Source organism: Crinia signifera, chromosome 12 (assembly GCF_055691185.1).
Source record: "Crinia signifera chromosome 12, ASM5569118v1, whole genome shotgun sequence".
Classification (NCBI taxonomy): domain Eukaryota; kingdom Metazoa; phylum Chordata; class Amphibia; order Anura; family Myobatrachidae; genus Crinia; species Crinia signifera.
This window is the reverse complement of record NC_139228.1, coordinates 957,435-970,652: the sequence shown is the minus strand read 5'-3', so window position 1 is coordinate 970,652 and position 13,218 is coordinate 957,435. Positions and strand designations below refer to the sequence as shown.

General features: G+C 48.1%; 2 protein-coding genes across 30 annotated transcripts in view; one reads left to right on the top strand and one right to left on the bottom strand.

Annotated features, from left to right (window-relative positions):
• LOC146049607 (immunoglobulin superfamily member 11-like) overlaps positions 1-13,218 on the top strand; it is a 571,199-nt gene that overhangs the window by 440,257 nt on the left and 117,724 nt on the right. For 28 of the 29 annotated variants that reach the window (XM_083166144.1, XM_083166145.1, XM_083166139.1 and 25 more), the window contains one exon: positions 10,396-10,530. The exons of the other annotated variant lie outside the window; for it this stretch is intronic. In XM_083166144.1, coding sequence (XP_083022270.1) covers positions 10,419-10,530 — 112 coding nt within the window. In that variant the 5' untranslated portion in view covers positions 10,396-10,418. The remainder of the gene's footprint in view (positions 1-10,395; positions 10,531-13,218) is intronic. 29 annotated transcript variants of the gene reach the window in all.
• The window catches only part of LOC146050264 (uncharacterized), a 47,863-nt gene that overhangs the window by 32,571 nt on the left and 2,074 nt on the right, over positions 1-13,218 (bottom strand). The window contains exon 2 of the mRNA XM_083167191.1: positions 8,174-8,328. Within this exon, the coding sequence (XP_083023317.1) occupies positions 8,174-8,311 (138 nt within the window). The 5' untranslated portion in view covers positions 8,312-8,328. The remainder of the gene's footprint in view (positions 1-8,173; positions 8,329-13,218) is intronic.

Here is a 13,218-nt window from a genome sequence, read left to right as displayed (position 1 = left end):
AGGCTGGCCTCCGACATATTCACCATACCTCTCCGGGAGAGGGCAGCCAGCTCTGTTAGGCAGGGGGGCAGGGCCATATCCCGGAGTGAAAAAAAGGAGGTTCGGGGGCGTGGCCACACAGATGCTGCCCTGTTGGGGGCGTGTCTACAGCGTTGCGTCATTTTAGCCCCGCCCCCGCCGTACAATGCCAGTATTTCAGGCATTGCACAGCATGGGGGGGGGGGCTAAAATGCCATGATTGCGGCATTTTACCCGTGGACCCCCCCCCCGCCGAGGGACACATCGTGGGAGCTGGGGGGGATATGCGGGAGGAGTGCCACCCTTTCCAGCGGTTGGGAGGGGGACCCAATTTCCGGGACCCTCCCGGCCATTCCGGGAGGGTAGTCAACCCTGATATTCACAAGCCCTGCTAAGCAATGTGCAGTCATTTCATAGGGGGGCATTTCACTCTGGGCGCTGCTGCAAAAAGTAGCAGCCCAGCGATCAGGTCTGAATTGGGCCCTCTGTGCGGACACTTCTGTGGCACACGAGTGCTGCTGTATAATTGGCAGGTGATATGCAGATAGGAGCTCTCAGCCCTGTAGTAATTGTACGACCAGCATCACAAACTCTATAAATAGATCTGGAACATGAAGTTTGATATAATTACCTCCTGCTGATACTCATTACTTCAATGCGAGTTTCTGTCCCTGCCTTCAGACTTAATTGTTCCTTACCTTGGGCTTTGTTAACAACAACAAAAACCTGGCCCCCTACTTCCCAGAGGCTTTCCTACCCTCCTGCATTCAGCATGAGCCTCCCACTGTCCCACAAATCTGCTCAGCCCTCTCTGTTTTTGGGGTCCTTCTGAAATGGTGGGGGACGAGGCCTGCATGGGAGACATCACAGCTGGGCAGGTAGTGGGGGCTATCATGGTGTGCACGCTGTGAGGCAGTCTGTACTGAGAATATGGGGGTGCAAAGTGGGAATAATGTAGTTTGGTGCTGTGTACTTGGAGTAATAAGGAGGGGGGGTTAGCTGTGTATAATGTACTATGGTGCTGTGTGTAGTGGGTGTAATATGGAGGTGGCTGTGTATAATGTACTATGGTGCTGTGTGTACTGGGTGTAATATGGAGGTGGCTGTGTATAATGTACTATGGTGCTGTGTGTACTAGGTGTAATATGGAGGTGGCTGTGTATAATGTACTATGGTGCTGTGTGTAGTAGGTGTAATATGGAGGTGGCTGTGTATAATGTACTATGGTGCTGTGTGTAGTAGGTGTAATATGGAGGTGGCTGTGTATAATGTGCTATGGTGCTGTGTGTACTGGGTGTAATATGGAGGTGGCTGTGTATAATGTACTATGGTGCTGTGTGTACTAGGTGTAATATGGAGGTGGCTGTGTATAATGTACTATGGTGCTGTGTGTACTGGGTGTAATATGGAGGTGGCTGTGTATAATGTACTATGGTGCTGTGTGTACTGGGTGTAATATGGAGGTGGCTGTGTATAATGTACTATGGTTCTGGGTGTACTAGGTGTAATATGGTGGTGGCTGTGTATAATGTACTATGGTGCTGTGTGTACTGGGTGTAATATGGAGGTGGCTGTGTATAATGTACTATGGTGCTGTGTGTACTGGGTGTAATATGGAGGTGGCTGTGTATAATGTACTATGGTGCTGTGTGTAGTAGGTGTAATATGGAGGTGGCTGTGTATAATGTACTATGGTGCTGTGTGTACTGGGTGTAATATGGAGGTGGCTGTGTATAATGTACTATGGTGCTGTGTGTAGTAGGTGTAATATGGAGGTGGCTGTGTATAATGTACTATGGTGCTGTGTGTACTGGGTGTAATATGGAGGTGGCTGTGTATAATGTACTATGGTGCTGTGTGTACTGGGTGTAATATGGAGGTGGCTGTGTATAATGTACTATGGTGCTGTGTGTAGTAGGTGTAATATGGAGGTGGCTGTGTATAATGTACTATGGTGCTGTGTGTAGTAGGTGTAATATGGAGGTGGCTGTGTATAATGTACTATGGTGCTGTGTGTAGTAGGTGTAATATGGAGGTGGCTGTGTATAATGTACTATGGTGCTGTGTGTACTGGGTGTAATATGGAGGTGGCTGTGTATAATGTACTATGGTGCTGTGTGTACTGGGTGTAATATGGAGGTGGCTGTGTATAATGTACTATGGTGCTGTGTGTAGTAGGTGTAATATGGAGGTGGCTGTGTATAATGTACTATGGTGCTGTGTGTAGTAGGTGTAATATGGAGGTGGCTGTGTATAATGTACTATGGTGCTGTGTGTAGTAGGTGTAATATGGAGGTGGCTGTGTATAATGTACTATGGTGCTGTGTGTAGTAGGTGTAATATGGAGGTGGCTGTGTATAATGTACTATGGTGCTGTGTGTAGTAGGTGTAATATGGAGGTGGCTGTGTATAATGTACTATGGTGCTGTGTGTAGTAGGTGTAACATGTAGGTGGCTGTGTATAATGTACTATGGTGCTGTGTGTAGTAGGTGTAATATGGAGGTGGCTGTGTATAATGTACTATGGTGCTGTGTGTAGTGGGTGTAATATGGAGGTGGCTGTGTATAATGTACTATGGTGCTGTGTGTAGTAGGTGTAACATGTAGGTGGCTGTGTATAATGTACTATGGTGCTGTGTGTAGTAGGTGTAATATGGAGGTGGCTGTGTATAATGTACTATGGTGCTGTGTGTAGTGGGTGTAATATGGAGGTGGCTGTGTATAATGTACTATGGTGCTGTGTGTAGTAGGTGTAACATGTAGGTGGCTGTGTATAATGTACTATGGTGCTGTGTGTAGTAGGTGTAATATGGAGGTGGCTGTGTATAATGTACTATGGTGCTGTGTGTACTGGGTGTAATATGGAGGTGGCTGTGTATAATGTACTATGGTGCTGTGTGTAGTGGGTGTAATATGGAGGTGGCTGTGTATAATGTACTATGGTGCTGTGTGTAGTAGGTGTAATATGGAGGTGGCTGTGTATAATGTACTATGGTGCTGTGTGTAGTAGGTGTAATATGGAGGTGGCTGTGTATAATGTACTATGGTGCTGTGTGTAGTAGGTGTAATATGGAGGTGGCTGTGTATAATGTACTATGGTGCTGTGTGTAGTGGGTGTAATATGGAGGTGGCTGTGTATAATGTACTATGGTGCTGTGTGTAGTAGGTGTAATATGGAGGTGGCTGTGTATAATGTACTATGGTGCTGTGTGTAGTAGGTGTAATATGGAGGTGGCTGTGTATAATGTACTATGGTGCTGTGTGTAGTAGGTGTAATATGGAGGTGGCTGTGTATAATGTACTATGGTGCTGTGTGTAGTAGGTGTAATATGGAGGTGGCTGTGTATAATGTACTATGGTGCTGTGTGTAGTGGGTGTAATATGGAGGTGGCTGTGTATAATGTACTATGGTGCTGTGTGTAGTAGGTGTAATATGGAGGTGGCTGTGTATAATGTACTATGGTGCTGTGTGTAATGGGTGTAATATGGAGGTGGCTGTGTATAATGTACTATGGTGCTGTGTGTACTAGGTGTAATATGGAGGTGGCTGTGTATAATGTACTATGGTGCTGTGTGTAGTAGGTGTAATATGGAGGTGGCTGTGTATAATGTACTATGGTGCTGTGTGTAGTAGGTGTAATATGGAGGTGGCTGTGTATATTGGGAGGGAATTGGGAGATGTTCTTCATCCGGTGAGTGTCGGCCTTTACGCCTTCGATTGCCAACATCTCTGTTAGAGATGTTCAAAATATCCACTCGCTCACATTTGTTATATAAATTCAAATAAAAAGAAGTATTATATTTCCTATATAAGGTGACGTTACAGGTCGTTATGATGAATGCAAGTGTTTGCTTGGCACTCAGAGAGTTAAGCTCTTTTTGCATGGCTGCCACTCATCCAGGACTTCACCTGTAGGAACAATTAGTAGCTCCTGAAGACACAAGACATTGTGGAAGTCCCATATGATTGGTGGCCATCCAAGAGGTTTAAAGGCCACTGCCCTCCAGGTAAAGAGCTCACAAGATGGCGCAGAAGTCCCGGATGGGTGGCAGCTATGTAAAAGAGCTTAAATGCCACTACCCACTTAGTGGAGAGCTCAGAAGATGCTGTGGGAGGTGGCGGCCATGCTGTGCTGCCTCTAGAAAGTGCCGCCAATAGACCTTTGCTTTACATGCCTGGTGGAAAATCCTGTACACCACAGTCAAAAACTGTGTACGCATGCTTCGATTTTTCCCTGTTTTCGATTTGATTTTGCTTATATCGAAAAGAAAAATAGACAGGCAAGGCAAGGAAATATCAAATTCTATCCAGTATTCCACTGCAACATAAATGTAAATTGAATTGGATATTGAAATTGAATCGAATGCAAAAGTGCAGATTGAATGTGAAACCATATGGGAAATCAAAGGCAAAATCGAGAGGAGAAATCAAAATCGAATGGAAAGCGAAAGCAAATCGATGCGTCTGTGCGCTCCTTTAGTCTATACAGCAGAGTCTCAGTTTATACAGCACAATATGAAGCCTTGAACACACAGTGCAATGTGCTAAGCCATTTGGAATAGATATTGCAGCACCACATCATTGCTATCGCCTGGCATCATAGAATGTGTAGGTAAAGCAATTGTAACTATGCCACACAGTGTAGTTTATTTGGCCTATGGACAAAGCATCCATAGTCAAAATCAGCCAAGGGTTAAGTCGGCATAGTCTAAATCGCTTTGCCTATGCCCGTGTATACACCTCTAAGGTTTATACAGCACAGTCTTAGTCTATATGGCACAGTCTTGGTGCATACCTACTAGTCTTAAGGTGCCCATACACGGTGCGATGCGATGCGTGCTCCCGCAGGCATCGCATCACACAGTCAGTGCCGTCTTTCCCATTGGGCATAATGGGCAGTTGCCCTGGGGCCCAAGTGTTCTAGGGGCCCATCCCAATTGGAAAGACGGCACTGGGGAGAGTGGCTGGAAGGACGTGGCTGGTGGCAGACGAGCCAGGGAGCAGGTGAGGACAGTACGGGCTGTAGTTACCCTATACACCCGCCCAGCAGTGTGCAGACATATCTCTCTTGGGAGCTGCAGTGGCGGGTGGTGGGCAGCACCACAGCGGGGATAAGGGTCAGCGCCGCAGCAAGGATCGGGGCAGTGCTGGCGGTTTGGAGCTTGTAGTAGTCCGCAGTGTCCGGGAAGCGATGAGTGAGTGAGCATCGGACACATCAAACACTGCTCTCACAGCCAATCAGCAGCTGGCCTATCTTTTTGAATTATCAAATTCTGCCGCCATTGTCCGCAGTGTCCGCCGCTTACTCACTCAGCGCTTCCCGGACACTGCAGTCTGCAGACTACTACAACCTCCCAGCCGCCGCTGCCCGGACCCTTGCTGCGGCGCTGACTGGATCGGAGTGTCCTCACTGCTGCCCGGACTGCCTGGACCCCACGCTGCAAAGGTACCACCTGCCTGCCCCTATCTCCATCCCGGACTTGCGGGGGAAGGGGGGGGGTTACTGAATTTTTTGCCTGGGGCCCAATGAATTTTTTGCCCAGGGGCCCCATATAATGTTAAGACGGCCCTGCACACAGTACAAAAAGTATGTGCTGCACATTCTCAATCTCCTGCAAATGTGATGCGATCCAGCCCATAATGGGTGTGATAATCACACCGTGTATGGGCACCTTTAGTCTATACAGCACAGTCTTAGTCTATACAGCACCGTCTTGGTACATACCCCACAGTCTTAGTCTATACGGCACAGTCTTGGTACATACCCCACAGTCTTAGTCTATACGGCACAGTCTTAGCATATATGGCACAGTCTTAGTCTATATGGCACTGCACAGTCTTAGTCTATATGTCACAGTCTCGGTACATACCCCACAGTCTTAGTCTATACGGCACCGTCTTGGTACATACCCCACAGTCTTAGTCTATACGGTACAGTCTTGGTACATACCCCACAGTCTTAGTCTATACGGCACAGTCTCAGTCTATAGGGCACAGTCTCAGTCTCTACGGCACAGTCTTAGTCTATATGGCACTGCACAGTCTTAGTCTATATGGCACAGTCTCAGTCTATAGGGCACAGTCTTAGTCTATACGGCACAGTCTTAGTCTATATGGCACTGCACAGTCTTAGTCTATACGGCACCGTCTTGGTACATACCCCACATTCTTAGTCTATACAGCACAGTCTTGGTACATACCCCACAGTCTTAGTCTATACGGCACCGTCTTGGTACATACCCCACAGTCTTAGTCTATACGGCACAGTCTTGGTACATACCCCACAGTCTTAGTCTATACGGCACAGTCTTGGTACATACCCCACAGTCTTAGTCTATACGGCACCGTCTTGGTACATACTCCACAGTCTTAGTCTATACGGCACCGTCTTGGTACATACCCCACAGTCTTAGTCTATACGGCACAGTCTTAGTCTGTACGGCACAGTATTAGTCAGTACGGCACAGTCTTAGTCTGTACGGCACAGTCTTAGTCAGTATGGCACAGTCTTAGTCTGTACGGCACAGTCTCAGTCTATACAGCACCGTCTTGGTACATACCCCACAGTCTTAGTCTATACGGCACAGTCTTGGTACATACCCCACAGTCTTAGTCTATACGGCACAGTCTTGGTACATACCCCACAGTCTTAGTCTATACGGCACAGTCTTGGTACATACCCCACAGTCTTAGTCTATACGGCACCGTCTTGGTACATACTCCACAGTCTTAGTCTATACGGCACCGTCTTGGTACATACCCCACAGTCTTAGTCTATACGGCACAGTCTTAGTCTGTACGGCACAGTATTAGTCAGTACGGCACAGTCTTAGTCTGTACGGCACAGTCTTAGTCTGTACGGCACAGTCTTAGTCAGTATGGCACAGTCTTAGTCTGTACGGCACAGTCTCAGTCTATACAGCACCGTCTTGGTACATACCCCACAGTCTTAGTCTATACGGCACAGTCTTGGTACATACCCCACAGTCTTAGTCTATACGGCACAGTCTTAGTCTATACGGCACCGTCTTGGTACATACCCCACATTCTTAGTCTATACGGCACAGTCTTGGTACATACCCCACAGTCTTAGTCTATATGGCACAGTCTTGGTACATACCCCACAGTCTTAGTCTATACGGCACAGTCTTAGTCTATACGGCACCGTCTTGGTACATACCCCACAGTCTTAGTCTATACGGCACCGTCTTGGTACATACCCCACAGTCTTAGTCTATACGGCACCGTCTTGGTACATACCCCACAGTCTTAGTCTATACGGCACCGTCTTGGTACATACCCCACAGTCTCGGTCTATACGGCACAGTATTAGTTTGCACGGCACAGTCTCGGTCTATACGGCACAGTATTAGTTTGCACGGCACAGTCTCGGTCTATACGGCACGGTATTAATTTGCACGGCACAGTCTTAGTCAGTATGGCACAGTCTTAGTCTGTACGGCACAGTCTCAGTCTATACAGCACCGTCTTGGTACATACCCCACAGTCTTAGTCTATACGGCACAGTCTTGGTACATACCCCACAGTCTTAGTCTATACGGCACAGTCTTAGTCTATACGGCACCGTCTTGGTACATACCCCACATTCTTAGTCTATACGGCACAGTCTTGGTACATACCCCACAGTCTTAGTCTATATGGCACAGTCTTGGTACATACCCCACAGTCTTAGTCTATACGGCACAGTCTTAGTCTATACGGCACCGTCTTGGTACATACCCCACAGTCTTAGTCTATACGGCACCGTCTTGGTACATACCCCACAGTCTTAGTCTATACGGCACCGTCTTGGTACATACCCCACAGTCTTAGTCTATACGGCACCGTCTTGGTACATACCCCACAGTCTCGGTCTATACGGCACAGTATTAGTTTGCATGGCACAGTCTTGGTCTATACGGCACAGTCTCGGTCTATACGGCACGGTATTAGTTTGCACGGCACAGTCTCGGTCTATACGGCACGGTATTAATTTGCACGGCACAGTCTCGGTGCATACCTAATAGTCTTCGCTCACTGTCACAGACATAACATAAATGGCAGCACAAATGCACAGACTAGAAATAAGCGTCACTGGCCCATCTGACTGCAGGCGCCCATTGCATGCGAATCTATGCCTGTGGGACAGCTTACCTCAATGACATCAGCAAACTGCGTCTGGATGAGACTGTTGAACTCCTCCATGTTCAGCTTGTCACACGGGTCGGTCTTGCTGCTGTAATTGTGGAAGGTGTCTATGATCCTGCGGATCGCGGTAAGGAGGTTGGCCATGGTTGGCGAGATCGATGCTGCAGGCCAGAAGGAGGGAGATGTATAAATATAACACAATATCTTACATAGAATGCAGATGTGCGTGTGGGAGAAACCATTCATTTTTGGGGTAACATATTGCTGTCAAAGTGTAGGGGAGTACATTTCTACAATGTCTGGGAGACTCTGGAATTAGAGGGAGAACCCCCAAATTTCCAAGAGGGCAAAATACTCTGTGGAAGCTACTTACCTGTCACCTTGTTGGAGGGAACGTGATGCGACTCACGGGGGATGTAATGAGTTGTATCACGATACATATGGATGAGCAGGCACTTGGCTCACAGCTTCCAATCACACAGTTATACTGTTATCCATCTCATCCTAACTCCAGCACCAACCGCAGTAACCAGGCCTCTGCCATGTAGCGCTGACCAAGGAAGGTGTCGTGTGATGTTGTGATGCAACCAATCCCCGTCCACCAATTCTTTTCCTAAGTCGCCTCCTCAAAGCTAGGAGCATGGTGTGAAAAGGGGATGAAGGTCGGGATGCTGGCGCTGGAAACTCCACAACAATATGGATGCCAGCGCCAGAATCCATACTGCCGGGATTCTGCGACCTAGATATTCGTAGGCCCCATAGCAAAAGTTTGTAAGGGCCCCCTATTAAGCAACTGATGGTAATAAATGTATGTAACACATATGGCCCCCCTTCAGCTCTGGGCCCCATAGCAGCTGCAGCTGCACCCCTTGCACCTATGGTAGTTCACCTTGGCTGTGAGGTTAGAAGAGGGATTACAATTTAGGCTGCGGGGAGGAGAGATTTAGGCTGTGGGTGGGGGGAGGATTAAGGCTAGGCTGCGGGGAGGGTGGGTTAGAATTATAGGGGGGGGGGGGGTAGGGCAGTGTCAGGCATGTACCTGACCCCTGTTGGGATTCCCTCCTTTGAATTTTGGACCCCAGCTCTGCAGCAATAATTGTGTAATAATGTGCTATGTGTGTGTCACGTGGTTATTCACAGAGCTGCCACAAATCAAATGATCACAATGGTATCAGTACCAGGCAGGAGACCTTGCTCCTAAGAAGATCAGGGAAATGTAATAGTGTTAGAGCTTATGGTAGTGCAGGATCCCGGAGGGTAATACATCGATACTGTGGGTTTTCCTTGTAATTGTCCGGCATCCTGCCCCTCTTCCATTTCCCTGGGTATGTTAATGTAGAGTAACATGTTTAGCCTCAGAGGCCTTCGCAGAGACTTACGTGGAATAATTATGGCTGATTCATATGCCCAGTAATATTACTATAATGCGCGCCCTCATTCACAATGCCCATGTCCCGTTCGTGATTACTATTCATACTGTATATAGCTGTTCTGAACCACCCTTTTATTATACAGCACTTTGTTTCCTAAAATACTGCATAGTTAATGGCTTATCTGAATCATGCCAGTGAGGGTGTTGGCACTGCCTGTGTGTCAGCTCCTGGGCTTTCCACTACAGTCTGCAGTCACCTGTGTTTTGTTGGCTGTCCACTGTGCAACTAGTGGGAGAGGTCGGTAGGAGGTGTCAGACTCAAGCGCCCAATTGTTTGGGCATAGAAGCGGTTACTGCTCCAGCATGAACAGGTTACTGTACCCCTCCCTTCTGCAGTGTGAGGCACTATATATATATATATATATATAGTCCCAGGAGAGGCCGGCACTCAGGACTTAAAGGTGGATGCCTGTGGGGACTTGCTCCGGTGCCCTCTCACAAGAGGGGAAGGGTCCTCGAGATGTATGTAGAGGGGAAAATAAGCGGCACTCGGAGGCTGGAGAGACTGGTGAATTTATCTGGAATTTTATTCCATGTGGGAAAACGTTTCGGAGCTCGGGGGCTCCGTCGTCAGTTCAAGGAAAGCACAAAAAAATGGTACAAACATAGTGATATATATATATAGGAGACTTACCGCCCCCTGTGAGGCCCATCCGTGTTCTCCTGCAGCGGCTTCCGGGTTGGCGCCGTCTCTGTGAAGCTGCGGGCGCAACTCCGATGGTCGCGATGGTTGCGTCCGGCTCCGTCATTGACGTTTGCAGACTGTGACGTTTGTTTTGTTTATTTTCTCTCACAGCGCACAGCCGCCCCACGTGATCCATGAGCCGGCAGCTGGGAGCAGTCATCGATGACGCAACCATCGCGACCATCGGAGACGGCGCCAACCCGGAAGCCGCTGCAGGAGAACACGGACGGGCCTCACAGGGGGCGGGTAAGTCTCCTGTATATATATCACTATGTTTGTACCATTTTTTTGTGCTTTCCTTGAACTGACGACGGAGCCCCCAGTGGCAAACGCAGGATTTTCAGAAGGGGGTTTCCAGAGGGGCGGAGCAAAGCACAGAGATGGACACTTAGGTGACCCAGTATATGCCGGGTCAGTTAAAGTATTATACATACAGAGCGTCAACAGCAGTGTAGACCCCTGGGCATAGCAATGTATTGGGGCCCCTACCGATCCTCCAATGGTAGGGGTGGGGGAAGCTTTGATGTCCCGCTCAGCATTTAGGGCCTGGATCAGTCATTTCCACTTATTACCCCTTTACTGCACAGATGGTGGGAGATGGGGTGGGAGAAGGGGGCATTGGGCTGAATGAAGGGGCCATGATACATAACTTCCAGGGTGGTAGAGGATGTTTAATACGCAGAGGAGGGGTGTATAGTGGAGTGGGCTTATTATTCATAATTTCCTGGTGGGAGGACAGCTTGCTTGACTGCAGATATCTCCAGTTCCCAGAAATTGATTTCTAAGATTTTAATGGAATTAAAAACTAGAGAATCCCACCTATCAAATGTTATTGGGAACTAGGGGATCAGAGTTCAGGAGGCAGAGCAATCTGCCAACGAGAATATAAAACTACATACCAGGTGTGTGGAGCTGGAGCAGTAACCAGCTGCTGGAAGGGTGATATCTCTGGTTCTGGGCAAAGTAGAGACAAGCTACTAGTGTCAATCAAAGGGGGAGAGTCCCAGGTTTTGGAATATACCCTCAGAAAATCTCTAAGTCAGAAAGAACCTGAAATATCTGACTGGGAAGAGCAATTAACAGGCTTGGATGGGGACCACTGCTATGAAGTCAGATATCTCCGGTTCCCAAGGGCCGATTTGTAAAATTCTTGTACCTATGGAAAGAGGGGACCCTCAGCTTTTAGATTAGGGCCCTTAGACTCCAAAGGGGGTTTCTGGGTACTCAGAAACCCCCCCTGCGTGCGCTACTGGCCCCTGAGCTCCGAAACGTTTTCCCAATGCACATGGAATAAAATTCCAGATTGATTCACCAGTCTCTCCAGCCTCCGAGTGCCGCTTATTTTCCCCTCTATATATATATATGGTGTCGTTTTTTTTGGAAGTCCGGGGAGAGCCACTGCTACAGTTTGTTTATTCTTGAGAGAACACTGGAGTGTTCCCTGAGCGAGCACCCAGGCACCTTCTACTACCTTCTTTAGGTTGGAGAGCCGGCCATAAACTTGTCTCTCTCTCTCTCTCTCTCTCTCTCTCTCTCTCTATATATAGATATTGATTTATTTTGCGCTTCTTGGATAGAGAGCCATGCATGGCATTGTCCCAGAATCCTAGAGAATAGTATACATACCGCCAGGGCAGGACTGGCTATCTGGCACCTCTGGCAAATGGCAGAAGGGCCGATGGCCTTGTGGGCCAATTTTGTGCACAAAGTTCTTAGCAGTAGCGCTGACTCTGAGCCCGCTGCCGCACCACGTCGCCCCCCCCCCCCATCATAGGCGTGCGCAGTGGGGATGCATATAGCATAGCGTGAGGCTATGAGCGAGGAGAGAGGGCGCGCTGCCAGCCCCTCTACTTCCTCCTCCACTGTGCCGGGCTGATCATCAGTAGAGGAGGGGAGTGGGACAGGAATCACGGGCAGAAGAGACCGGTGTCAGCAGTGTGCATATTGCTGGTGAGTAGACAGACAGAGCTGGTATTTCTAATGTGCTACTGGACGTGAGCTACTATTAGCTTGCGACAAGCTTCACATTTAATATACCGCCACCACAACATACATTACAGGACACCACCCTGCTCTGACACAGACTCCCAGCAGCACCCACCACTAAGCGCGCTGGGTATGAGGATTAGTGCACCGGCTGTGATCTATTTGTGTATGTCTGATGTTATTTAACAGGGACAATCTGGCTGAAATATAATACATTTTATTAGCAATAACCTTTATCAGTATTATGTATTTTTATATCTTTATATATTCATATTCTCTTCGTCATAATTTATAGTCATAGTGTCATTTATGTGCTTCCATCGTTACATGAATAATGTGAATACAGGAGCTGTGCCCACTGAGCTGCGACACGGGCATTGAAGCTGTTCTGCACAGGCAGTCACTGAACTGTGCCACGTGGGCAGGTGCTCTGGCTATTTCAGTGTGTTTTATAATTGTATGGATCTGACTATTTCATTGTATGGCGTGGAAACAGGAGTAGGTTTGGTGCACTACTTGTCTGTCTATCCTGTCAGTCACACAGGGGGGGGGGGGGGCAGCAGATGCTAGAGGTCAATGGTGTGGTATAATATATAATAGGCAAGGCCTAATGCTGTGTGGCGTAATGTTTAAAGGGCAATACAGTGTGCGGCAATGTGTAATGGGCATAACGGTGTTTTCCATAATGTGTAATGCCTCATTTTCATGAGGCCACGCCCCCTTTTTGCTGCACGGCTTAGCCGTGCAAGGGTCCCGCCTACTGTAGGTGGGCCTGTGTGCTCAAAATGCCAGGGCCGATTTCTGGTCCCACTCCGGCCCTGCATACCGCTGTGGTAACTGTATGGACTGGGTAATGGGTTGCCACATCTATAAAATCCTAAAACAAGGACAGAACATAACTAGATGACATGCACAGTATATCTAATGCAGGGACCCACCCGGGAATAC